Source organism: Gorilla gorilla, chromosome 15, assembly GCF_029281585.2.
Source record: "Gorilla gorilla gorilla isolate KB3781 chromosome 15, NHGRI_mGorGor1-v2.1_pri, whole genome shotgun sequence".
Lineage (NCBI taxonomy): Eukaryota > Metazoa > Chordata > Mammalia > Primates > Hominidae > Gorilla > Gorilla gorilla.
The window spans coordinates 107,846,693-107,874,475 of NC_073239.2; the positions used below are offsets into that span (position 1 = coordinate 107,846,693).

The following is a 27,783-nucleotide window of genomic DNA, read 5'->3' on the forward strand; positions in this document are numbered from 1 at the left end:
TTCATGAATACCTAAGAAAGAATATTATATTAAAAATGGTCATACCTTTTGCTGATTATTTTGACTGCAAAAGCTTGGTTACTTTTTTTATGCACACACTTTCGACAAATTGAAAAACTACCTTCTCCCAGGGGTTTGTCCTTCAAATCTAGGTCATAGTGTTGATAGAATGGAGAGTCCTGTCAAGAAATCAACATCATTTAACTTCAGAAAATGTCAGTAATACACAAAGGATCAATAAAATTGTAGAGTAAAATAAAATTATTAATATTAATAAACAGGAATAGAATACATTTATAATCTAAAATTCATCTTTATAGGTAACTTCTATTTTCATCTAAACAATTATTTAAGATACATAATTCTCTATAATTGTAAAAAGAAGTTCATTCAACTTGACGTTAATTCTCTAGGGAAAATATTGCTATATCCCACTTTTAAAACTGCACTTTAGTTGAATTACTAGACATAAGAACATTAATTAGAGTTGGTATTTAAACACTCACAAAACCTACAAATATGTCATATAAGTTACCACATCTATATACCTTCATCATTGCACTCCTGGCAACATTTGTCACTCCAGGACGTTCAACTCCCATGTGAAACTGAAGAGGGTCTATGACAGCTGCATTACGCTTGAATAGGATGGAAGGAGCAACAAAGGAATAGCCCTAAAAACAAGACAAAGAAAGATAAAGAAAAACAACTTGCAGTTTTCCAGTTTAACACAGATTAGATTGTAATGACTTTTTTTCCTTAGAAAAACACTCAAATATTTGTTGAGATGAGTCTAATTTTATTTTATTTGCAATCTAAAATGCAAGGTTATTTCAAATCATTTGAAAAATGCTGTTCAGAAGGATATAATGCCATCTTCTGGTAGAACTAAACCAATTCAAAAATAAAGGTAGAAAAAGACTTCTTCCCTATTCCACCCCCAAAATCAGACTCATAGATGAAATTCTCCTGGTTTGCTGATGAAATTTGTTTACAACCATAACTAACTTCTCAAAAAAGGATACAGTCAAGGTATTAAACAAAGTGGTCTTTTTTTTTGAGACTGAGTCTGGCTCTGTTGCCCAGGCTGGAGTGCAGTGGTGCGATCTTGGCTCACTGCAACCTCTGCCTCCTGCGTTCAAGCCATTCTCCTGCCTCAGCCTCCCAAGTAGCTGGGATTATAGGCACATGCCACCATGCCTGACGGGGTTTCACCATGTCTCGAACTGGTCTCGAACCCCTGACCTCAAGTGGTCAACCCACCTCGGCCTCCAAAAGTGCTGGGATTAAAGGCCTGAGCCACCAGACCCAGCCACAAAGTGGTCTTTAAATGCTATTGTTTTTCAAACTGGAAAAATGGCAAGTCTCATTAAAGTTAGTTTCTAATTTAGCAATTATTTGATTCTTATTAATATCTTCAGAATAATTAAATTTAAAATTGAGTTTTGGAAAGGAACAAAGTCTAATGGCAGAATGATGCTCTGAGCTAAGTGGTACAAAGACGGATGATTAATCTGTTCAAGCTAGAACATTCACTAATCAACAAACATTTAAAAAAAATGTTCAATAAGTGCCCAGTCACATACTAGACAGTGATAAGCAAAGAAGAAAAGACACCGTCTGGATGGCCAGATTAAGCCATACTAAAGGTATACTTAGAGAAGTCAAAGAAGCAAAGCTCTGATGCCATTTAATAGTTAGAATATTTTATCTTGTGTGACAAATGCCCTTTTCTAAATATAAAATCTAAATCTTTTTTAACAGCAGTTAAGATTAGTTACTGAAGGTAAAGAATAAGGTAACATTGTGAACTAAAGAATGTTTTTATATGGGGGTTGGGGGGCATGGTGGCTCATGCCTAGAATCCCAGCACTTTGGGAGGCCAAGGCAGGAGGATCGCTTGAGGCCAGAGTTCAAGACCAGCTTAGGCAACAAAGTAAGACCCTGTTTCTACAAATTTTTTTTTAATTAGGTGGGTGTGGTGGCATGCACCTGTGGTCCCAGCTATTCAGGAGGCTGAGGCAAGAGGATCCCCTGAGCCAAGCAGTTAAAAAGGCTGCAGTGAGCTATGATCATGCCACTGCACTCCAGCCTGGGTGACAGAGTGAGACCTTGTTTCTTAAAAAAAAAATTTTTTTTTGGCTGGACGTGGTGGCTCATGCCTGTAATACCAGCACTTTGGGAGGCCAAGGCAGGAGGATCACTTGAGGCCAGGAGTTCAAGACCAGTTTAGGCAACATAGCAAGATCCTATCTCTGCAAAAAATAGAAAAATTAGCTGGGTGTGCTGGTTTGCACCTGTGGTCTCAGCTATCCCAGAGGCTAAGGTGAGAGGATCACTTGAGCCCAGGAGTCTGAGGCTGCAGTGAGCTAGGACAGCACTGCTACACTCCAGTCTGGGCATCAGAGTGAGACCCTGTCTATATAAATAAAAATTTTAAAATATGAATAGAGGTAAAAGATTAGATTATTGTATTTTCTATAAAAGAATCTGAACAAAAATAAAATTTCAGGTATAAAATTAAAACTTCCCTTATATCAAAAGTAAATGCATAAACAATATCTGCTATTGAGCAAACTATAAGCTTCGGTTAACAATGTGCCATATTTCTGCATTTAATAATTTAGAAGATATTAGAGAATCCCATTTTTATGATGCCAACAAAACTACTTCAGTATGGGAAATTTAATCTTTTCTTTCAAAGGACATATGGCCAATGTACATGTGCACAGGATGGGAAATTACCTGAAACAGCTTCTCAGAACTCTGGGGCAGGGCTGCGGGAGAATAAGTGGGATCCATTTCTGTGAACTCTTCTGCAAAGTTACTCACATCTAATTCATCTCGAATGACTGGCTTAAATGGTGCAGGCACTTTTTTGGCGGCTAAATCATCCCAATTTATTTTCTAAAACAAAGAAAGTTGGCACAAAGTAGAAATCAATAGTCAAAATGTACTTTCTAAGAATAACAAAGATAAATTAGGATTTTGACTGGTAGGGAGAGAGGATAAAAATAAGAGAACACATTTCAAATCAATAATAAAAAACATATTTTCTCCAAGCAAGATCACAGCAGTTTATAGCTCCAACCAATGCTGTGCCTCAAAGATGAGACTATCACTGTTGAATCTCAGAGTGTCCTCTGGGGGGCACCAAGACACCCTAGTTTACCTTTAAAGATAACAGAAAAATACTTTTGTCCTGAGCCTCCTCAGAAAGGTGTTCAGCCAAAAAGAAAACAAACAAAAAACCCAAAACAAAATAAAAAACTGAAATAAAGGGTTTCCAAATGCTCTATGGATGTGGATATTAGCTCTAAAGGAATGTTCCTATTTTCTAGAGGCAGTGTTACTTAGCTCTCTGCCTGCACTTGCTTTTCCTCCTGGGCATCCAGACAGACTGGAAAATAAATCCACTGTAAATCATGCATGTGCTTATGTCTAGAAGTTCAAATGATACCATCATATGGATGTGATCACTCTTTTCTTATTCAACTGTGTTCAAGCATTTTAAACACTGCCTCTTATGTCCCCCATAGAATAACGCAAGCCCCCTTTCCCTCTAGGTCACTTACTGAGTTATATTACTGAAATCCAACCCTTTGCTCTGTTTCTCTGTGCTCCTTCTATCATTTAAAACAACCTCAGATAACACTTACTGAATTAAATCCTACAGGTCTCCTACTACCACATTTCTTCAAATCTAAGATGCCATTACTGATAGTAAGATACACAATTATTTTATGTATCATTAAGAAGAAAAAAGTATTAATCATAAGAATATAAGATGATGGCCACTGTAACATGCATACTGATTTCAGTGACAGTAAAATATGAAAATGTGCACTTCTTGGTTGGTAAAATTTAGTAAGTTTAATCAACTACCATAAATTTTTTTTTTTTTTTTTTTTTTTTGAGACGGAGTCTCGCTCTGTCACCCAGGCTGGAGTGCAGTGGCGCGATCTCAGCTCACTACTACAAGCTCCACCTCCTGGGTTCACGCCATTCTCCTGCCTCAGCCTCCTGAGTAGCTGGGACTACAGGCGACCGCCACCATGCCCGGCTAATTTTTTGTATTTTTAGTAGAGACGGGGTTTCACTGTGTTAGCCAGGATGGTCTCGATCTCCTGACCCAGTGATCCGCCCACCTCGGCCTCCCGAAGTGCTTCAGAAAGGTGTTAAGCCAAAAAGAAAACAAACAAAAAACCCAAAACAAAACAATTACAGGTGTGAGCCACTGTGCCTGGCCCATAAAATGTTTTATATTATGCTGTCTTGTAGATGCAATAGAAACAAAATAATTAAATCACAGATCTTCAAATTTCTCAGCTAAAATGGAATTGAGATCATTTAGTTCATCTCCTTTATTTGATCCAGTCAAACTGAGGCCAAGAAATAAGAAATAACCTTTTCACTCAAACACCAGTTGGTGGAAGAGTCAGGATTTGAACACAGTCTCTTGACTTTCTAGTTAAGTGTTTTTTTCTCTCTGCAGCTGTAATGTTTTCCATTATAAGCACATAACTTGTGCTTGGCCATTGTATATATATTAAAATAAACTTCTAGAGGAAAGGGGTAATTTAAAGAAACATGTTGTTAGCAGGAGAATGTTTAATATGTAGAAAATGGAATGCTATTATGATCCTTTCCACCTCCACTCCATTTATAGAGAAAAAGGCCATTTAGGCCTTTACAAGTAGAATTCTGGTCTTTCCAAAAGTGTCCCTATCATTTAAAAAGTCAAGGCAATTAAGTAATCTAAAATTACTATTCCAAGCTACTGAAAAGAGAAATTTCTCTAATATGAAAGACATCCTGCAATATTCCCAAATAGAGGGAGCAATGGAGAAAAAGATCCTAGGAAAATATGATTGGGTGTACTTTGCTCGACTTGTTTCTTAAATTTTACTGTTAACTTTTGAGATAAACTTCTGAACAAGATATTTGAAAGTTTGTTCAGAGAGTAATCCTTCCAAGCCATGTGAATCTATGAAATGCATATAGTGAGAAGTTTCTTTTATTCTAAATGTATTTCTCATTATGTTACTGAACTTCTATAAGATGTGCAGTAGTATTATAAAAAATAATTACATTGAGAGACTAAGAGAAATATGCCTTTTTTTGAGCACAGAAGTGCAGAGATAACTCATTTCTAATCAATTTTTTTATATATTTAAAAAATAATAACAACATGAAGCTTAACTGACAGAGAGTTTTTCTTCATTTTGCTATATTATTTTCATTTGTTTTGGTGATAATAATGTAAAAGCTTAATTTACAGAATAAAAAATAAAACCCAGATGGTCCCTTTAGAGCATAAATATTTAGGTCAGGCTTACTGATATGATGAAGTTATTTAAAAGTCATATCTCCAGAGTTTTAGAAATCAAAGCCGTGGCATCTCCAGTTTGACGACTGAGGCTGGAAATAACTAGCCAACTCAGTTAATTTAAATGTTTTTTCTCAGTTGTTTAATATTTTGGTGTTTTTTTTGTACTAAACTGAGCAGATATGTTGGTCCTCGGTAGAATGGTCTCATTAGGCTTTTTCAGAATAAGAGAAGCACTGTCACAGGACAAAGGAAATAAATGAATAACTCTCTATGTGTCATGAATATGTAACTGACAAATAGGTAAATTTAAAATTTTTAAAGATTACTTCTGGGAAAAGAGGAAGTGAAGAAATCACTATCTAAAAGGTGAAACATAGTGGCAGTAATAGCTCATGAACTGAGACAGAAGTGAAAAGTACAGTAAAAGTCTCAGTCCATATGGCTAGATCTCAAGATCATAAATGGAAACCACCACCTAGAAACTCTAATGAATCAGTATGTAGAAAATTGAATGCTATTATGATCCTCCCCACTCCCACTCCATTGAGGGAGAAAAATACCATTTATGTTTATACAAGTAGAATTTTGGCCCTACTGAAAGGGTCCCTATCATTAAAAACAAAACAAAACAAAAGGTGGAATGTACGTGAAAATGCCAGTGGAAAATGATCCCAAAGGGGACTGTGTTCACTAATTTAACCAAGAACGCCAAGGACCCTGAAAACGGCAAGGAGTATGAAACCATTTATCTATTCAATAATTTCACCTGAAAGAAGAGATGTTCTTTGATTTCATCTGCATCACGTGGACCACATCCCAATCTCTTCTTGGGATCTTTCATCAAAAGACGCTGAATTAGGTCTTTAGCTAAAGCACTCATTTCTTGGGGATATGGAGGCTCACTTTTTAATATTCTCCTGTAGGCAGACAAAACTTGCTGTTAAAACAAACAGAGGATGACAAAAAAAAAAAAGCATGGTGAAATACACTTTGAAACTGAACCACATGTGAAAGAGAGATATAAATACTTAACATGAATCAATAATACCTCAATACTGTTGAAAAAATATTTAGAATGAGATACCATAAAGTCAAATTTCTGAAACTCAAAAGAGCAGTTAACAAAAAATGTTGGCTCATTTTTTCAGTATAAGTCAATCCTGGTGGGAGGCTAACATCCCAAATATTTCACTAGGGGGAAAAAAGGAAAAGCCTGGGGATAGATTAGACCTCCCATATATAGACTAGACTCTATGATTAAAGACTTCACAACATAAAACACTCTTAACAAATTCAGGTAAGGGAATTGAGCACTCAGATTTAAAAGGACAAAAGAGAACAACCATCTTTACCTCACTCCTCTTCCCCTGAGTGCCAGCAAACCTAAGGGGCCCATAAGAATGCAGAGGGAAGTCCACCGAGACAAGTGGGGTCAGACCCACTTGGAGATGGTTCAACCCTTGATATCTAGAAATGGGCACTACAGCTGGGGATTTTCATGGGGTAAAAGTACCTGCTTCAATGTTTGCTGCTATAAAACAGCCAGACAAGCCCTATGAGGCAGGTAGAGCTCAGAGATGGAGTAAAATCCACAATTTATTACGGAAAATAAAAACATAAAATGGTAATAAAGTTTCTTGATGAGAAATTTATTCTAAGGTTACAGAAGAAATCAATCCAATCCACGTGTACCTTTCTCCCTCTTAACATCCAGATCAATAATTTAGTAAGAAATATTAAAAGGACTGACTGAAATTAAGAACCTTAACACAATATATATGAAGACAGTTACTCCATTAATTGGGTTTGCAAAAAGATTCCCTATTGTGCATTAAAATATTAATAACCATTATGGAACAACAACAGATAATTAATGTATAAGAGACAGTATAGTGTGGTGAGTTAGAACATAGACTTTGGAGCCAGAATGAGCCCAACGCTGGCTCTGCCTTGACCTTGTGTGACCTTGAGATACCTAACCTCTGTACCTCAGTTTTCTCACCTGTAAAATGGGCATAACATCAGTACTTACCTAAAATAGGTATTATGATGCTTAAATAAGACCTGTAGAGTGCTTAACATAGTACCTAGCGCATAGCAAATGCTCAATCAATGTGAGCTACTGTTATACTCCCTCATTCCAAGGCAACCATATAGAAAATAGGCCTAGACGCTCTATCAAATAGCCACTGAGAATCAGTGAAATGATAATGAAACTGTAATTTTTTACAAAAGATTCCAGCAGTGTTGTTAATCTCAAAGTTAATTCTACCTCTAGCACTTAATTCTGCGAATCCAAGAAAATGTTGGCAAACAAGGAAAGAAAGGAAAGAAATAAGCAACACCCTCTCTGCTTTTTGATTCTTTAATACTCTCCCATTGCTCACTGCTTGTCTGGATTTTCGGCATTAATAGACAATCCTCTTCTCAGATCAGACACAGGCATGTCTGAGACAGAAACTGGGAATCCTGTTTCTTGGCGAAAAATAAGCATAGATTTTCCCATCTTCTCCACCTCTACTGTACTTTTTGCAGGAAAAAAACTTTGCATAAAGGATCAGGGTCAAGATAAGCAAATTGTGACATTTACTTTTGTTGAATTAGGGTAGAAATATATGCACTTTGGCTGACATCATCTCAGCATACTGACTCTGCACCATCTTATTACTTCTTAAACCTTAAGAACATTTCAGCTTGTATTGGAAATCTACTCAATATCAGCTGCTGGGGAAAGAACAGTCAGTCCTGTGAAGGCAGAAAGGAGAAATGTCCACCATGGTGGGTTCATCCTCAAAAGGAGGAGTACCCAAAAACAGAAATAGCTCTGCTGAGATGCCAAGTCTGGAAAGAAGAACACAAGGAGACCACATGCAGGGAGCTAGAATTTTAAATTCAGATGAGGCAGGGACCACATTGGGAGAAATTGAGTACAAATCTGAAAGCATGTCGGCGGAAAACAGTGCTGATGAGGGAGCTTGGAGAACCACCAGTGATAGCCTAACCCCCTCCCATTCCTGAGTGAAAATCCTATGGCCAGAAGCAGCAGCAGGAGACCCTAGCAGATGATGAAGAGTATCTTGCCCCACCCTGTGAAAACAGAAGATATGTGGAAGGAATATCACTTAGGCTCCCTGTTGTCTTGGTAAACGGAGTGCCACGGGCTTTCCTCAGTGATGTGAGGAGGTTCTAAAGCCTATTCCTGCTAGAAAACTGCAGTGACAGGAAGAGAACCAGACACTAGGAGTGGCGTGGTGAGGAGAAAGGGCCTATAGCAGGTTACATCTTTTCTCCATAAGAAGGTGATCCCAGATGTAACTATTTCTTATACCATACCCTTGAAATGTACTGGGTTAAGATAACTGGCGTGGCAGGTGGGTCAGGTGCTGTGAAAGCTCCTCCTGGAAGTGAGCTGCATCTGGACTGAGAGGTGTGAGCAGGCATGCAGGCCCCTGGAAGCCATGCTCACAGGCTGTTACAAGGGACAGTTGCTGCTCTGAGCTTCCCATGCTGGGGTGGTCCACAAGCTCCCCCTTATTTTCATCACCAATGGTTGAGTGTGTCTTGTGTGGGCTGGGAAGCCATGCATAGGTGGTGGGAAGGTCCCCGATGAAGATGTGTTTGATGCTGTAATGTCGATACACTGTTTCCTGTCCTGCATCCTTATATAAAGCTAAATAAAACTGGTGCCAGATTCCAGTCTATTGTGACACGTGAGTGTGAACGTCAATCTGAACCCTAGACCACTGCTCGCTATGCAGAATGGGCACTGCAGAAGTGGGGCTGAGGGTAGACGGTTCTGTGGGACATTTAGTCATGACAATACTAGAGGATCCTGCAACAAGGGCAGGGAGACATTTCTTGGGTGTTGCTGTCACTTCTCCTCCTCCAATGTGCTTGATTTCTGAATTGGTAATATCCCAAAGTTATCTTTTTCTTGCTTAAAAATGGATCTGGGAAACTCCAGAAATGAATTACAATTAGGTAGAGCCCAAATAAATCTTAGAGCCTTCTGTAAAGTCAGAAAAAGCTCTGAGCTGATAAGCCATATTAAACACTTCACGTGTATGTTATTTAATCCATATAATAATCCTATCAAAAGACTGCTATTTTTATCCTTCTTTCACAGATACGGAAAGACTCCTTTCAAAAAAGCAAGAAATATGAATATTAATTAAACTTACAACAAGGCCTTAGAACATGGGCGGCTTTAATATTCATTTGCAAAATATACAGCACAAGTAAGAAAATTCTAAGAAAGCAAATTGGGTTGATTGCCTAGCCACATATTACAATGTATCATGAAATGAAATTGTTAAAGTGAGGTGCTAGCAAAATAAATTAATAGCCAAATCAAATGAACATAGATGACACATTGTGAAAAATAACCAAGCTTATATAAAAACTTGAATTATTATTATTATTATTTTTTGAGACGGATTCTCGCTCTGTTGCCAGGTTGGAGTGCAGTGGCGCAATTCTCCTGCCTCAGGTTCAAGCAATTATCTTGCCTCAGCTTCCCGGGTAGCTGGGATTACAGGCACCCACCACCATGCCTGGCTAATTTTTGTATTTTCAGTAGAGATGGGGTTTCGCCATATTGGCCAGACTGGTCTCGAACTCCTGACCTCAGGTGATCTGCCTGCCTTGGCCTCCCAAAGTGTTGGAATTACAGGTGTGAGCCACCGTGCCCGGCCAAAAACTTGCATTATTTAAAAAAAAATGACCAGATCACATAGCAAAAGGCCACAAATGTTGGGGAAACCAGCTGTACAGGAAATAAACAAACAAAAGCAAGACCCTTGCCTTATATTACAACCCAAATGAATTCCAAATGGATTGAGGAACTGCATGTAAAAAACCAAATGAAATAAAATTAAAATACACATCAGTAATATAAAAATGAATATAAAATTTCTTCCTACTCATGAATTAAGTTTCTGGAAACCTCTGTGGCAAAAGGAAATCACAAGTGTACAGAATAAAGGGTAGACACCAAAATTAAAATTAAACCTATGATGGGAGAGGTACAGATACATAGGCAGACAGGAAATAAGCAAGGATGATGAAATATTCACGGTAGAATTTAGGTAGTGAGTGTGTGAGTGTCCACTGTAACAAATGTTTGAAAACTTTTATAATAAAATGTTTTAGAAAAAGTAAACCTATGAAGCCTTGTACATGTGTTTTTGTGTGTTCACTAAAATATAACAAAGACCTGTCTCAAAAAAAAAATCACTGACCTTTAAGCACAACAGTCTTAGTAACAATAGGTGATGCTCACTTCTTTTATTATTATCATTATTATTATTATTTTTTTTTTTTTGAGACAGAGTCTGGCTCTGTCGACCAGGCTGGAGTGCAATGGCGCGATCTCAGCTCACTGCAAGCTCCGCCTCCCAGGTTCACGCCATTCTCCTGCCTCAGCCTCCCAAGTAGCTGGGACTACAGGTGCCCACCACCACGCCCGGCTAATTTTTTGTATTTTTAGTAGAGACGGGGTTTCACTGTGTTAGCCAGGATGGTCTCGATCTCCTGACCTCATGATCTGCCCACCTCGGCCTCCCAAAGTGCTGGGATTACAGGCGTGAGCCACTGTGCCTGGCGATGCTCACTTCTTAAACCCACTGAAGTCTTTGTTCAAGTGTCAACTTTTCAGAGAAGCTTGCTCTAACCATCCTATCAAGAATAGCCGTTACCCCCATACTCCTTATCCCTTGACTCTGTTTTATTTTTCTTCATGCATACCATATGTTTATTTGTCTATTATTTATCTCTCTCAACTAAAACATAAGCTCTAATGGAGTTAAGAATTCTCTTTGTTTTGTTCACTGCTTTATTCCCAGGGCCTAGAACATTGCTTAGCACATAGCAACTCCTCAACAAATATTTAGTGAATAAATAAATGTCAAATTGTTTTCTACTTACTGTATCTTGCCCACTCAGGACCTTTCTTCCTCACAGTTTCAGTGAGATGCCTGCAATAACTCTTTTGCTTTTCTGCAGATGGCATGCATTCTCATGGGTTGTTTATTTATTTCTATTTGTCCTCCATTTAAAAGTTCACAATCTTTTCCATTTCATGACTTAACGTTCTTGACTTTCACTTCCTGGTTCCCATGTGGTCCCAGAATTATAAAATTATTTATGTGCCTGCCTGAGTTAGAAACAGTTCTCAGTAAACTTCACTTACTCTACATTTTTGTCCAACACTAGGGGAAAAGTTAAACATATTATGGTGTATCCACTCAATAGTACATTATGCAGCCATTACAAAATTATGTTTACAGAGAGTTTTCTAATTAGAGAACAAAATGTTTACGACATAAATTTCAGCAAAAACTGAAAAATATAAAATTATATTTCTAGTATGAGTACAACATTATACAAGTAAAAAAGAATAAAACATAATATACCAAAACATTAATAGTATATGTCTCTGGGTGTTATTATTGACTCTTTACCCCATATGCGTATCTTAAACTATAATGAACATGACATTTAGAGTGGGAACAATAAAATGAGTTTCACTTACAAGATCATGAACCCACTGGCAGGAGTACACAGAGTGGCAAGGAGGAAATGGAGTCCTGAACCTCCCATGTGCCACTGTGGGTACTTCCCACCATCTTTTCTCTTCTACCCAACCCAGTCCGCATCTCCATCATGAATGCTTCCCTGACAGTCCAGCCCCAGGGAACCAAACCTCCTTTGTCCTCCCCCAGCATTCTTCTTACCTAAAAGCACTCAGACATTTGTCAAAACTCCCTGATACTATGAATTTTCATGTATTTATTCCATATCCTCCCAAATGCTATATAAATAAGTGTTCTTAGGACAAGGACTTTACCCTCTATTTCTCTTTCTCCTTAGGAGTAAAGAATTATTCAACAAATAGTCCACTGATTAATGAAATCAATTCCCTGCAGTCCATGGGCCAGTACTTCCCAGTCTTTTACCTGAAATAAGCACCTGCCAGACTTGGAAAGAAAACAGCAGCATGGAAACAAGTGATACCCGTGAAGACAGCATGGAGTAACTTTCCAGTAACTCTGTATTTGATCCCAGTCCAACCTCACAGTAGCATTGAGTCCCAGGCAAGTTACATCCTAGTTTCTTCATCTGTAAAACTGCATATGCTACCACTTATTTTTCAGGGTTCTGAGGATTCCAGAATACAATGTGGGTGACTTCTCAGCACAGAGGCTGGCACACAGCGGTCCCCAGGTGAACGGTGCTGTTGATGTCCCTCTATAGTAGTCTCTCTTCCTTTAGCTATGAGACAGGCTGTCACTTCACTTTTGGTGTTACTGAGTTCTTCCTTGATCCACTTAACCTGTGTTTCCCTAGGCCACACCAGCCAGGTCATTAATAATAATAAATTGAGATTATTTGGCTGGTATCCTTATCTGCTTCTGTGGAATCTGTGACTGCACTCAAAAGTCTCACCCACCCAGTAACTCTTGGAGTCGTCCCCAGGGCATGTCTTATGTAAGCTATAAATACTCTTCTTCACTGTCACATAAAGCATCTTTTTTTTTTTTTTTTGGGTGGAGTCTCCCTCTGTTGCCCAGGCTGGAGTACACTGGTGCGATCTTGGCTCACTGCAACCTCCGCCTCCTGAGTTCAAGTGATTCTCCTGCCTCAGTCTCCCGAGTAGCTGGGATTACAGGCACTCGCCACCACGCCCAGTTAATTTTTGTATTTTTAGTAGAGACGAGGTTTCACCATGTTGGCCAGGCTGGTCTCGAACTCCTGACCTCAAGTGATCCACTCTCCTTAGCCTCCCAAAGTGCCAGGATTATAGGCGTGAGCCACTGCGGCCAGCCACATGAAGCATCTATTTCCCTCTTCTGCCCAGTACACTAACCAGGTCTCCTACCACACTGCTGGGAAGCCATCTGAGAGGTGCACACTCCAGCCATTGCTTCTGGGACTGAAGGAAAAAACTTGTTTCTTACAAAGTTAGGGGAACCAAAGATGAATGCATGATACTGCAAAGATTTTGCTGAAAAGAGCTTTCTTTTTAATTTATAGCATCTTCTATCTAAAAGTGATAGATATTACCAAAAATTGCCCTTCCTCTTAATGGCTAAGGCTTCCTTAGTGAACCAAACTGGTCTGCTGGAGGTCCTCACCGCTCTTGTACAGTTAGATTGTTGGTGGAACCACTAGACTGGCCTGTTAGACGTGCCTGGAAGTGTCTTAAATAAGATTTAAAAGTTACTTAGTATGACTTTTATCACCAGACCTCTTCCCATCTCTCTTCCTTTGTACACGTTTTTTTCTGTAGCCCACACAATGCTGTTAAACCTTTACTTCTCCAATCATTCCATGATGGCCCTTAGACTACCTTTCCCTAACAGGGGGGTAGATGATAGTGATGGAAGAGAGTGGTAAACTCAGACCTTGGGGGTTCCTTGGAGCCAAGTGGCTGCATGTGACAATAAAACTAAGACACTCAGAAGCAGACTTCAATGCAAGGAATTCCAAAGAGAAAGCTAAACTGAAAAGAGCTAGAGGCAGAGAGCAACAGTCAGATTATAGAAACAAGATTATCACCCAAAATGATGAGACCTTCTTTGGGAGGCCATGGAGAACCATGAGTACATGAGAAACAGCAGGTGATCCAGAGACCAAAATGTGTGACAGAGTCGTGAACACAGAAAACTACCTTCTTCCTTTCACGGCCCTTTCCAGTATGTATGAGGCTGACCTTTTAGACTCTGGGTTGACTGTAGCAGTAGAGAACTGGCTGGGGTGGTGCACAGAGGTGGCGGCAAAGAATCTACACCGCAGCATCATCAGGGAAACAACAGAGGGCCAGGTATCCGGTGAGAGACTAAGAAGGCCTGGGAAATGATAGGCAGACTGATGATGTTTCTGATGGACCTTTTCCACAGTTGGAAGAACGATTCCTAGGGTTTTTTTTTTGAGATGGAGTTTCACTCTTTCACCCAGGTTGGAGTGCAGTGGTGCAATCTCGGCTCACTGCAACCTCCGCCCCCAGGGTTCCAACGATTCTCCTGCCTCAGCCTCCCGAGTAGCTGGAATTACAGGCACCCATCACCAAGCCCGGCTAATTTTTTTATCTTTAGTAGACACGGGGTTTTGCCATGTTGGCCAGGCTGGTCTCAAACTCTTGACTTCAGGTGATCCACCTGCCTCGGCCTCCCCAAGTGCTAGGATTACAAGCGTGAGCCACTGCACCTGGCCTATCCCTAGGTTTTTATTCAAGACTCCAAATGCTCCACCCCGCTAGGGAGTGCCTCAGAGCAATTAATAACAAAGTATGATTCACCCCAACAGGTTGTAGAGTGAAGCAGTGCAAAACAAATGAAGAAAGGAAAGAAGATGTAGAGCTGAGGAGTATAAGTGCCAAGGGAAGGGCCATTTCACCCTGTCCTCTCCTTGCCATCCCCTCCTGCTGCTGGACTCTAGTCCGGAGCTGCTGCAATTGCCTCGTGTAGACGAATGTGTAGATGAGTAGCTACTGTGACAAACTTTAAAAAGTTTTTGGTTAACTAGTCAAAAAACCCTGGGAAACACAGATGCTCATATTGGGTACAGAAATACCCAAAATGAGGAAGAAAAGAATAAACCCCCAGCACACTGAGAATCAAGGAGGCTTTATAAAATATGCCAATAAAGGATTTTATCATAAAGACCTAAGAAAGCCAAGAAAAATAATACATTTGATTTCTTCTTAAAACAGGGTAAAAAAAAAATGATACTTGTAGTTATTCTATACATGACTCCAAAAGCAACATATCTCAAAATTAATTACCTAGACCAAGGGTTGGCAATCTTTTTTGTGAAGGGCTCATGGTAGGCAGACTTTGAAGATGGCCCCAATGATCACTGTATATTTGCATTCACAGCCTCTTACCTGTGGGTTGGACCTAGTGCCTTCCTTCTAACCAATACTGGGTACAGAAAGATGATAGGATGTCAATTGCATGATTAGGTTACAAGGCATCCCATCTTCCTAGTGGACTCTACTGCCTTTCCAGCTCACAGGCTCTGACAAAGAGAGTTGTCAGGTTAGAGCAGCCCACATTGCAAGGAACTGAGAGTGGCCATTGGCGTAAAAGATGTTCTATACAGAAAGGCAATAAAAACTAATGGAAGCCAGGTGCAGTGGCTCATCCTGTAATCCCAGCACTTTGGGAGGCTGAGGCAGGCGGATCACTTGAGGTCAGGAGTTTGAGACCAGCCTGGCCAACATGGTGAAACCCCATCTCTACTAAAAATACAAAAATTAGGTGGGCGTGGTGGCATGTGCCTGTAATCGAGCAACTGGGGAGGATGAGGCAGGAAAATCACTTTAACTTGGGAGGCAGAGGTTGCAGTGAGCCGAGATCACGCCACTATATCCAGACTTGGTGACAGAGTGAGACTCTGTCTCAACATTAAAAAAATAAGTAAATAAATAAAATAAATTTATAAAATAAAAGCTAGTGTAAGACACGTAAGAAAAGCACATGTACATATATTTTAAAAAATAAGAAACAGACTCACAGAAAAGCTAAAAACCAATCATTCCAATCAATAATACTGATAATTTAATATTTGCCCAAAATAGTATCAGGATATGAGAAATCTAGAAATGATTTCTAATGAATAGCTGAAAGATTTATCCTAGATAAAACTATCCTTAAAGTAATGTCTGGAAAGAAATAATAGAATTATTCCATGTTCTTGAGCAGGCAGGACCAAAATTAACATTCAGAAATGAGAAAATAATAATTTCAGTTTAAGAGGGGGAAAACTCTATACAACTAAAGTTGTCCATTAATGAACATGGCTTCCTTAAAAACACCTTATAGAAGCTCCATCCTTTCCATGATGGCACAACTATCAGGGATTCTTACAGAGAAAGGGATTCTTATGTCAGGGGAAAAGCTGGACTCTAAGTTTCTTCTCATTCTAAGTTCTTAGCATATTTTGAAATTTGATATACTAGAAAAACATTTTTATTCTAGGCTACCTGTAGACAAAAATGGCAAACAGATAACTTAGATAATACATTACTTTAAATCATTTCAAACAAAAAATATGGAAAGTATGCAGAGTTCAGGGAAGATCATAATAATTAATGAATGGAAAAATTCAATGATGATAAAAAGCCTGAGCTAATTAAGACACTGGGGACAGATAATGACACATTTATCTAAATGATACATACAAGATTTATGCCAGGAAAGATACTCAGAATGATTATTTTGAAAGGAAAATGTAGTGTAGGATAATTTAGTTATCACCTTGTTTGTAAATTTCTGTCACACACACACACACACAAAACCATGAAATTACAGGTTGACACCATGACAAAGTGGATAATTAATTGATTAAAGGGAAGGAATCCTATTTAAGTTCTTGAAAAGTCTATTTGCTTTAGTTGTAAGGTTTTAAACAATCTGATTCAGGCTCTCTTTCTCTTTGTAAAACCAGAATGCCAATTGATTGATATAAAGGGAATAAAAGCAATTTAAATGTGAACATTACTTTGTTCATAATATTCTTGCCATCATAAGAAATATACTTCTCTCCACACTCAGACCTACAGTGGAAAGGAAAATTATTTTATAAAGATTGTCTGTATATGTGGAATCAGAAAGAGGGGAATTAGAGAAGCCACCACTTAATGTTGTCAGGCTAAGGCGACCCTTAGTACCTGTCACCATGACAGGCATGATCTTGCAACTGGACCCAAATTCTCAGGACGGTGGCCAGTTTCCTATAGTCTGAGGTATTTTCAAACTGCCAAAAAATCAATTTAAAATAAACAAAGTCATATTTATAATTTTTCATAAGAGGTGAGATTTTAACTCACCCTGATTTTAAAACGAAGTACTGCTCACTTAACTTTGGCATTAAATAAATTGAAACAGTGAGAAATCATTTACTTCCTAGCCTGTCCTGGAAAAGGTACACTTTAAATTTTTAACAGTTTTATTGAAGTACAATTGACGTACAATAAAATTCCCACATACAAAGTATATAATTTTATGTTTTTTTAATTTCATGGAAGAAAACGTTCTAAGTTTGATAAGTTTTGACATATGTATACACCTGTGAAACCATTGCCACAATCAAGAAACAAACATACTCATCACCTTCCAAAGTTTTCCTACGTACTGTAATCTCTCCTGACCTCCCCCAATCCCAGTCCCCAGGCAACTGCTATTCTGCTTTTTGTCACTGTAGGTTAGTTTGCATTTTCCAGAAATGGAATCATATGGTATATATTCTATATTTTCTCGCTTCTTTCACTCGGTGTAATTATTTTGAGATTCATCCATTTGCAAGAGTATAAACAAATCATTCCTTTTTTTAAAAGAGATAGGGTCTTGCTACATTGCCCAGGCTGACCTCAAACTCCTGGGCTCAAGCAATCCCCCCACCTCACCCTCCTCAGCAACTGTGACTACAGATGCACTACTGCACATGTCTTAGATAAATTCCTTTTCATTGCTAAGGAGTATTCCATTTGTATGAATAAACCACAATTTGTTTAACCACTTACTTGTTGACAGATACCTGGATTATTTCCAGTTTTCAGTTATTACAAATGAAAGTTATCATTTACATTCATGTACAAGTTTTTATATAGACATATGTTTTCATTTCCCTTGGTAATTACCCAGGAATGGAATGGACAGATTAGACAGTGAGTAACGTTTAACTTTTTAAGAAATTGCCTATTTTCCAAAGTTTTTGTACCATTTTACATTTCCCCTTGCAGTGTATGAAAGTTCCAGTTCCTCCAAGTCTTTATCAGCACTTGGTATTATCAGTCTCTTTATTTTTAGCCATACTAGTTGAGTATATAGTGGTATTTCATTGATGTTTTAATTTGCATTTCCCTAAAGACTAAAGGTGTTGACAGTCTTTTCATGTGCTAATTTGCCACCTACACATCTTCTCTGATGAACTGTCTGTTCAAATTTTTTGCCCATTTTTAAATGCAGTTGTTTGTTTTCTTGAGTTTTAAGAATTCTTTATACATTCTGGATACCAGTCCTTCAGCAGACATATGATTTAAAATTTTATCCCAGTCTGTGGCTTGTCTTTTCATTCTCTTAACAGTTTTGAAGAGCAGAAATACTTAATTTTGATGAAGTCCAATTTATTAATGTTTTATGGATTGCACTTTTTGTGTCATATCTAAGAAATCTTTACCTAAACCAAGCTCACAATGGTTTTCCTTTATGTTTCCTTCCGGAAGTTTTATAGTTTCAGGTTTTACATTTAGGTCTATAATCCATTTTGAGTTAATTTTTCTATATGGTATGAAGTATTTCTTGAAGTTCACTTTTTTCCATCTGGATAGGCAGTGGTTCCAGCACCATTTGTTCAAAACTATCTTTACAGAAGTGACTTTGCATCTTTGTCAAAAATCATTTGCCATTGATCATTTGTCTATCCTGACACCAATATCACAATGTCTTAATTACTGTAACTTAGAACAAAGTTTATTTCAAGACTTATATTTCTTTAAAGATAATTTGGCTATTCTAGGTCCTCTGCATTTTCATAATGAATTTCAGACCCAGGTTGTCAATTTCTAAAGAAAAAAAAATGCCTGCTGGAAATGTGAATGCATTGAATCTACAGTTCAATTTGGCAAGAAATAACACCTTCACTATATGGAATAGTTCCCTCACTGTGTGCTTACCAACACTCAATTGAATACCTCTGCACACCTCTGGACTTCCCTCTGGGTGCCACTCTCCTCTCCCATACTCTGGCCTGCAAACTCTAGCTGTCTTGATCTTCTGGGACTCTCAGTTCCACCTCCTCAACTGCGTCTGGGTTTTGCGGCCTGGAAATGCTCTCAAGGCAGTAAGCTGGGGCAATCATAGGGCTCACCTCATTTATTTTTCTGCCTCTCAAAGATCACTGTCCTTCACTTCCAGATGTCCAACGTCTTCAAATCTGTTGTTTCATATATTTTGCCCATTGTTAAAATTGTTTCAGGCAGGAAAGTAAATCTGGTCCCTGTTTATTCCATCTTCTTTGGAAGTGGAATCTCTATTTTTAATTTTTAATGTCAAATCTGTTCTCAAAGTTACAAAATTCAAGTAAAAACAGGACAAAAACATAACTAGTAATTAGTATAATGTTGGTCACTATTCACTTATTTGTTCATTAACCCATTTTATCCCTCAAATATTTATGGCGTTCTATATAGCAAGTACTGAGAATCAAAGCCAGACATGTCCCTTACTCTCACAGAGCTTACAATCTAGTGTGACAGATAGACATTAATCAAATAATTATAAACAAAAATGCAACACTGCAACTGTGATAGCTGCTATGAAAGAAAAGAAGAGAATAATGCTCTGAGACCTACAAGAGGATAATTTTACGATATTTGTTTCTACTGAGACTACATTCATGAGTTCAAAAATATCATTACTGTTTCTTCATGTTAAAGTCACAAAGAAATTAATTACATATACAGTAGAGAAAAACGTATCCATTAAATAAACTTCTCAATATATGACGTATCTACTAAGTGTAAGACAATATGCTAAGTGCTCTGGGGCACACCAAAATCATGACACTATAGATCATAAGTTAAACTTCAGATTCAACTGGGCACATAAAATCAGTATAAAGAAATATAAAGGTAACATATCTATATGCCATATGACAGAAATGAAAATTTACCACATAAACATCACTTTGTCTATCCTCATTTTAAAAAATTATCGTTTACATCAGCCTAACCGCAGAAATGTGATCAGTTCCTTTGAGAAAACAATGCATTTATTTTATTTTGTCAAATCTTACCTAGATATCTCAGCTTGGGAATTTTTTTCTCCATCAACAGTGAAAGGAGATGCTCCAGTTAGTAATTCATACATTAGAACACCCAAACTCCACCAGTCAACTGCCTATAAAACAACAATAATTTCATTTTATAGAATTATCAACTAAAATATTTTATAAGAAAGAAAAAAATGAATAAAAGAAAGCTATCTATTAGGAAAATGTTTTAAAAAATGATTTTGTACACCTCCTTCTATGTAAGGAGTATTAAATTAACACATGCAAGAAAGACATTTAGAGAACAAATATCCAAGTATCCTCAGCACAGAAAGCATGTTATTTCTTAAACTAGTAACCGTTTACCTTGATAATTTAAAAAATTTAAACTTTATATAAATTTTTAAAATTTTAAGTAGGTGATATTTCTTTGGGCTTATGATAGGGAACTAAAGTATTCAGCTCCAGTGAGCCTTATGAAATGTCTAAAATTCAAAGAACAATAAATGAAAAAAAAACCACATCCAAGGGTATGTTATTTTTTCCTAACTGCCTAAATCAATTTTTCTTATAGAACCTATCACACATAAACCTCAGGGTCTTCACTGATGGGAAGATCTAAAATAATATAAAATAAAATGTGTTCTAATTTGGAAACCAATTTATACATGCAGTTACCTGAACTGAGAACATAGAAAATTTAATATAATTTAAAGAATCTTTTATTTTATTTTATTTGAGACGGGGTCTCACTATGTTGCCCAGGCTGGTCTTGAACTCTTAGGGTCAAGCAATCTGCCCACCTCAGCCTCCCAAAGTGCTGGGATTACAGGCGTGAGCCACCATGTCTGGCCTAAAGAATCTTGATGTATTGAAAATTACTTCTTTTGTAATTAGGCAAATCAGAATTTTAATAACTATTGAACAAATGAGTGTACACCAATGAGAAATATTAACTAGATGTTAAAATTTCAAACTATTTGCTTCCAATTTCCAGGGCCTAAGTTTCAGAGAGGTGACAAAATTTATGAGCCTAGAGCTATTAAGAAAATACAGAGTGCTGACATACAAAACACATCAGGCAGACTAAAATCGTGAGAGCAAAGGTATTTACTGAATATTTTCCTCATGCCAGGCACTATGATGAGCACCTCGCATACATTATATCATTTAATAACTGTCAGGTTGTTCCAGGTGTGGGAAAAAATATTTATTGACTAGGTATATTCTGCACCTTAGGTATGTAGAAATTCTAGGAGTAATATAAGATTTTCTTATGTGCAAATTGGTTCCATTAGGTCTCTGAAGATAATTTTCAAATTAACAGGTATAAATTCCTACCAAATTCCCCAACAGCTTCAAAGAATATCAAGAAGCAAACTAAGCCAGCAATTAAACTCTTTTATTAATACAAGCAGTTTGACAGCCATTTGAGTCAGAACCCTCAGAATGTTTTGCTGTTGGATTTGAAACCACATTATTCAACTGACAGAGATCAATAATCAGATTCTTAGCCCTGGGTTCCAAAACCAGTAACACACAGACTTGAAGAACATGCTTTTAAATATATGATTAGTCATCAGGAAGGAGACCAAAGATTCTCCACAGCCAGATATCTGAACTGCATATGTGGGACTCTGAAAGGGAATGAAGGAGAAGGAAAGATGGGGAACAAAAAGTAGAATACCTTATTTGGATAAAGCTATTAATAAAACAGAAGTGTTAAAAAATGAACAAATTTTGTACCCTTTAATACAGAAAAAAAATCATGACCTAGATTTTATAACATAATTACTTAGAAAGTTTCTTCTAGAATCTTCATTTTGCACATATAAAGGCAAGAGAGGAGGCCAAAAAAATTGAGCTTTTTAGAGGGCTTAGGAAAACAAACAAACTATCTAGAACTCAGGATTTTTTCTTTCACCAAGGGTTGTTAAAATATTTATTTCTGTTGGGAAGATAATCAACAGTCTCCAGTGTCTCTGGAAAGTTAAAGGCAGAAACTGGGAATAAGAAAATATCAGTGATTCCCTTTTCATTGACCTCTTAGTGACAGCTTAAAAAGCCAATATTAACTAAAGGTGATACACATGACTATATGTTTCCGAATGTTTTTCTAGTAGAAATTAAAAATGCCAATAAATACTGTCAAAAACCATTCATCACGACTCAGACAGGAACAATGTGCAGTTTTACATGCCATGACCCTTCTGTATTGCATTGTGGTTCACTTGTATCCTAAAAGGCCAGGGTCTCATGCAAAAATAAGTAAGTAATTTTCTTTTGAGTCGTTGTCTCACTCTTGCTGCCTAGGCTGGAGAGCAATGGCACGATTTCTGCTCACTGCAACCTCTGCCTCCCGGGTTCAAACATTCTACTTCCTCAGCCTTCCTAGTAGCTGAAATTACAGGCGCTCGCCACCACGCCCAGCTAATTTTTTATATTTTTAGTAGAGATGGGGTTTCGCCATGTTGGCCAGGTTGGTCTCAAACTCCTGACCTCAGGTGATCCATCCACTTTGGCCTTCCAAAGTGCTGGGATTATAGGCCCTTAATTTTTTAAAAGAATGGAGTCATAGTTTGTACTCTAAGAAATAGGCTCTCTCAACAGAAATAAAATAAAAATTATTTGACTAGTTTAGAGGTCTCAACTTTAACAAGAGTGTTACTCTATAAAATAAAACACAATTCTCACCAATAAAATCTTTAAAAAGGGAAATCTAGAATGTCCTAACCTTTGTATTATCTTTTTCCTCCAAAATACTAGATATCATAATGTGTTCAGGAATACAAAGCAAAAGAGAAAAAAAGGAAGGTAAGACAATCAACACCAGAAAGACGGCTCTGTTGAAGAGATGACCTAAGTTGTTAACTAGGATTCTTATAGTACATTTTATAGAAATATATAAAGAAGCATCAAAAATAGAACATACCTTGTCATGTCCTGAATCTCCCCCTCTGACAATATCTGGTGCCATATATTCAATAGTTCCACAAAAGGAATATGCTCTTTCAGTCTTGAACAAACAAACAAAAAAGGGATTTGATTTCAAGCTAGTATGACAAGTGACAAAAGAAGAAAGTAATAAATGTTAGTGGTTGAGATACACTATAGTGGCAAAGTAGTGGTAGAATCTACTTGACAGACCCACTCTTCACTGGAACAGACCACTGTCTACATAATATGAGTCCTGGGTATATGTCATCCCATCCCATCAGAAAGACTTCTCATGCATGAAATGGTACCATCATCCATCCATCCATCCATCCATCCATCCATCCATCCATCCTTTCCATGAATCCATTCATTTATTCTTGTTCACTTTTTGTATGCATGTATATTTCAGTTGTTGATTTAACCCTTTTTTTTTAAGAATGCAAATAGTCCTAGTAAGGCAACATGAACTGTCTAACACATTAGTATGAATGACTTTATTAGGCAAGATTGAGAAAACACTGGGTAACTTGAAGGGGTAGGAAAGACCAAATTCTAAGAGGGGGAATAATAAACCCAAAGATAAAAAAGAATAAAAAATTTTTTTTTCTACCTTACCATCTTGTGTAGGTTTGACAACGCTAATGTTATGTTTAACGATGGTAAACAAAACTGTCTTTAAAAAAAGATTATTTCTTAAAGATAGATGTTTCCTTTTTATAGAATTTTAAAAATTCAAAAGGGCTAATATATCATGCCTGAAAGTTAACCTAAAAATTATTTTTTAGATGATCAATTATGCAATTACGTAGCTCATTTATTATCTCAACTTAGAGGAAGCTCACAACCACCCCAAGTTAAGTGCTTAAAAGATTTTTCTTCTACCTTTTCCACGTAATTTTTGGCCTCTCTTATAATTCATTTTAGCTTATCTGGTGCTTTGGGGGAGGAGTTGATAGGGTATACATTAATAAATAATTATTTATTTGATAGAAACTCCAGAATATAGAAAAATTAAAGCTTAAATGTTGGGAAGTTCCAATCACTGAGAATAGTAGTAAATAAAGACAAACATCTCTTAATTCTCTCAATTATTTTAAACCCTTGCCATCTTACCCAGTTCTAAACCTATATTTGCTTCCTCCTGTGTTACTCCCTCTGGGTTCTAACTTTTAGGTCTCTGCCTAAACTTCCTAAGAGTTTATCTTCTATTTGTAAAAATATCACCAATTGTAACTTTTGAATTTGTCTTTATTTGCCCATGAAGATGCATAATGCCTTAAAATAAATCTACCAAGAAGACAAACTGATGGGATTTGACAGGGGAAGGATGCACCATAAAACATATTCCAGAGTCTCTGATAGGGGCAGGAAAGACTTCAAGGTAACAGTTCTACTATGCTTATGGTTTATTATTTGTTCAAAATACAATAATTTTCTCAAGTAACAATTTTCTCAAGGAGACAACCTATTTGACATTTATGCCCATACTATAAGCAACGTTAGTTGTCACAGTTAAAAAAATGTGAATGAAAATTTACTTGATTATGAACAAAAACAGCAGGAGTGGGATGTGTACAACATACTAGCAGATAATATGGAATACTCATGTGTTTTAAGTGATTAGCCAATCAAGGAGGCTTCATTGCTCCTTAGAGAAAAGGATCAGATAACACTGGATAAAAAGCTGGTTTCCTTCTAGGGAGGAATCCCAATAGTAACTCAAATGCCAGACTTAAGTATTTCTCAATAAAGACTCTGATGAAATAATTCCTAGCTTTTATTTGCCAATGTTTTGTCCTAATCATATCTGCCTGTGACAGATAAATTCTGGTGTAAAATCATCAATGAAAACAGGTTTTTTTCTCATCCCATATTTAGAAATACTCTTAATGTTGGCAAATCTCCACACAAATATCTAGAAATGTTTGACTGATTTTTAAAAAGGATTACATATTCCACTGGTAATCGCCAAAGACCGGGCTCACAATAAAGAAAGGGGAATTCCTGGGTGCCAGCCAGGAAGTGGGTACAGAAAACCAGAGAGGTAGGCATATGACCTAGTGCTGTGGCTGCACAAAGGGAGGAAAGGTGAGTTGTTACAGGTCTCAGCAATCCAGAAACTTGAGTTTTAATACCCTGTGAGGATAAACGATGAGGCTGTCAGCTCAAATGAGATGGGCTAGAATTACCACTCTTATATAAACCTTGAAACCAAAGAAAGCTAAACCTCAGTGAAAACAAACTACAGAAAAATAAATTCACCTGCTAGCACTCATTCGTTTCTGTCTAGGCCCTAGCTGAACAAAGTTCCTCCTATGAGCTTAAATGCCTAGGCTTATGCTTCTTAGATTTGAGATCTGAATTTACTCTTCTGCACGGTATGGAGAAGTAGGAAAATCTGGCCAAACATGGTGACACCCTGGGACACATGATAGAACCAGAGATATTCTCACAACTTAGCCTGCCCAGAATTCCTATAAAGCCCTGATGTCTTGATATTACTAAATAAGTGAAGTAGACTCCACAGACACAACAAACTGAAGGATTACTTGAAACAGTAGAAAAATAATCTGTAAATGACCAGCATGTTGTAAAAGATAAAAGACATAAAATAAGACAGCCTGGGCAAGATGGTGAAACCCTGTCTCTACAAAAAAATTAAAAAAAAAAAACCTAGCAGGGCATAGTGGCGCATGCTTGTAGTCCCAGCTACTTGGGAGACTGAGCCAAGAGGAATCACCTGAGAGTAGGAGATCGAGGCTGCAATGAGCCATGATCGCACCACTGCACTCCAGCCTCGGCGATAGAGTGAGACCCTGACTCAAAAAAAAAAAAAGAAGAAAAAGAATCAAATAGATCTGTGCAAATAAAGAAACGAGGCAATAAAAAAGGCAGACTAAACGTATTAGACACAGCTGAAGAAAGACAGTAAATTAGAGGATACTTTTGCAACATTCTGGATAATTTTCTCAAGACTTAGTAAAATTGCTGGGCATGGTGGCTCACACCTGTAATCCCAGCACTCTGGGAGGCTAAGGTGAGCGGATCACTTGAGGTCAGGAGTTCGAGAACAGCCTGGCCAACATAGCTCAAATCCTGTCTCTACTAAAAATGCATGGTGGCACGTGCCTGTAGTCCCAGCTACTCAGGAGGCTGAGGCAGGAGAACTGCTTGAACCTGGGAGGTGGAGGTTGCAGTGAGCAGAGATCACACCATTAAACTCCAACCTGGGCCACAGAGTGAGACTCTGTCTCAAAAAAAAACAAAAAAAAAGACTTAGTAAAATTTACTAAAGACTTAGTAAATTTGAGAAAATTATCCAGAATATTGCAAAAGTCCTAAGCAGATTAAATAAAAATATATTCCTGATTGGCCACATTCTATTTCTTCACTTGAGTGGTGGTTACAAGGGTGCTGTCTTATAATAATTCACTGAGCCATACATTTATTTTGTTTTTGAATCTGTTTTACTTTACAATAAAAAGAGAGACATATATATGTACGTGTATATATATATATATTTAAGTGTGTGTGTGTGTGTGTGTGTGTGTGTATATATATATATCTCACAGGTCCATTCCTAGATCTATTTATACCCAGCAGCTAAGTTATCAGTTAATATGCAGGGCAAAATAAAGCATTTTAAGACAAAGACAGAATTTATTAATCATTGATCCTTGCTAAAAAGAAATCTAAAGTATGTATTTCAGAAATTAATAAATTGAACTTGAAAGAAAAAACTCAGATGCAAGAAGCAAGAATAAGCAGAGAAAACAAATGTGTAAGTAAATATAAACAAGCACTGAATTTATAAAATAAAAGTAATAACTGCACAGTAATGATTAATTTGTGGAAATTTAGCAGGTAGGACTAAAATACTAAATAACATAAAAATTAGATAAATAACTGAAGTTGAAGCATTCTAATGTTCTTGTAGTGGTCATGATCGTTTGAGAGATAATGGATAATTTCAGACTCTGTTAAGTCAGAGCACAAGTCTAAAATCAGGGTAATATTACAGAAATGCCTTGTGTATAAAAATAAATAAGTAAATAAAATCAGGGTAATAACTACTAAAAGAACAGAAATAGAATATACATGACTTCTAGACCATTAGGCGGACATGAAATCAAAAGATCTTAATCATTTAAATAGAAGACAGGAAAAAGGGAAAACAGAAGCAAAGAGAAACACAAAGCAAGATAAGAGAAATAAAAATATATCAGTAATCATAATATACAGGTATCATAACTCACCAGTTAAAAGACAGAAACTCTCGATCAAAAAATAAAATCCAGCTATATGTTATTTATAAAAGGCACACCTAAAACATAATGACAAAGAAAGATTGAAAGTAAAGAGATGAAAAAAGTTGTATCAGACAGCACTAACCAACAGAAAGCTGGAGTATCTTTATTAATAGGAGGAGAAATGAACTTTAAGGCAAAAGAATTATTAAAATTACGTACATTACAAAATAATAAAAGGAACATTTCACTAAGGAAATAACTCTATTCCAAGCTTGAATATCCTCAAAAATTTGTGAAAAGCTTTAAAAATATATAAAATAAAAACGGAGAGATCTTCAAGGAGAAATGGACAAATCCACAATCATCATGGGTATTTTAACATTTGTTTCTTATAACTGACAGATCAAGAAGGAAAAATATTAGTAAAGATATTCAAGATTTGAATGATATTCATGAAAATATACAAAATCCTGTATCCATCAATTAGAG

At 37.1% G+C, this 27,783-nt stretch overlaps 1 protein-coding gene across 4 annotated transcripts in view; it reads right to left on the reverse strand.

The window, feature by feature from the left end:
• The window catches only part of RPS6KA5 (ribosomal protein S6 kinase A5), a 206,662-nt gene that overhangs the window by 43,496 nt on the left and 135,383 nt on the right, over positions 1-27,783 (reverse strand). For 3 of the 4 annotated variants that reach the window (XM_019009810.4, XM_019009809.4, XM_055361218.2), the window contains exons 6-11: positions 23,040-23,123; positions 20,132-20,235; positions 6,099-6,249; positions 2,746-2,907; positions 549-674; positions 46-179 (exon numbers count right to left, since the gene is read on the reverse strand). In XM_019009810.4, coding sequence (XP_018865355.2) covers positions 46-179; positions 549-674; positions 2,746-2,907; positions 6,099-6,249; positions 20,132-20,235; positions 23,040-23,123 — 761 coding nt within the window. Of the gene's footprint in view, positions 1-45; positions 180-548; positions 675-2,745; positions 2,908-6,098; positions 6,250-20,131; positions 20,236-23,039; positions 23,124-27,300; positions 27,377-27,783 lie in introns of those variants that run through there. The other variant, XM_055361219.2, reaches the window with a different exon arrangement.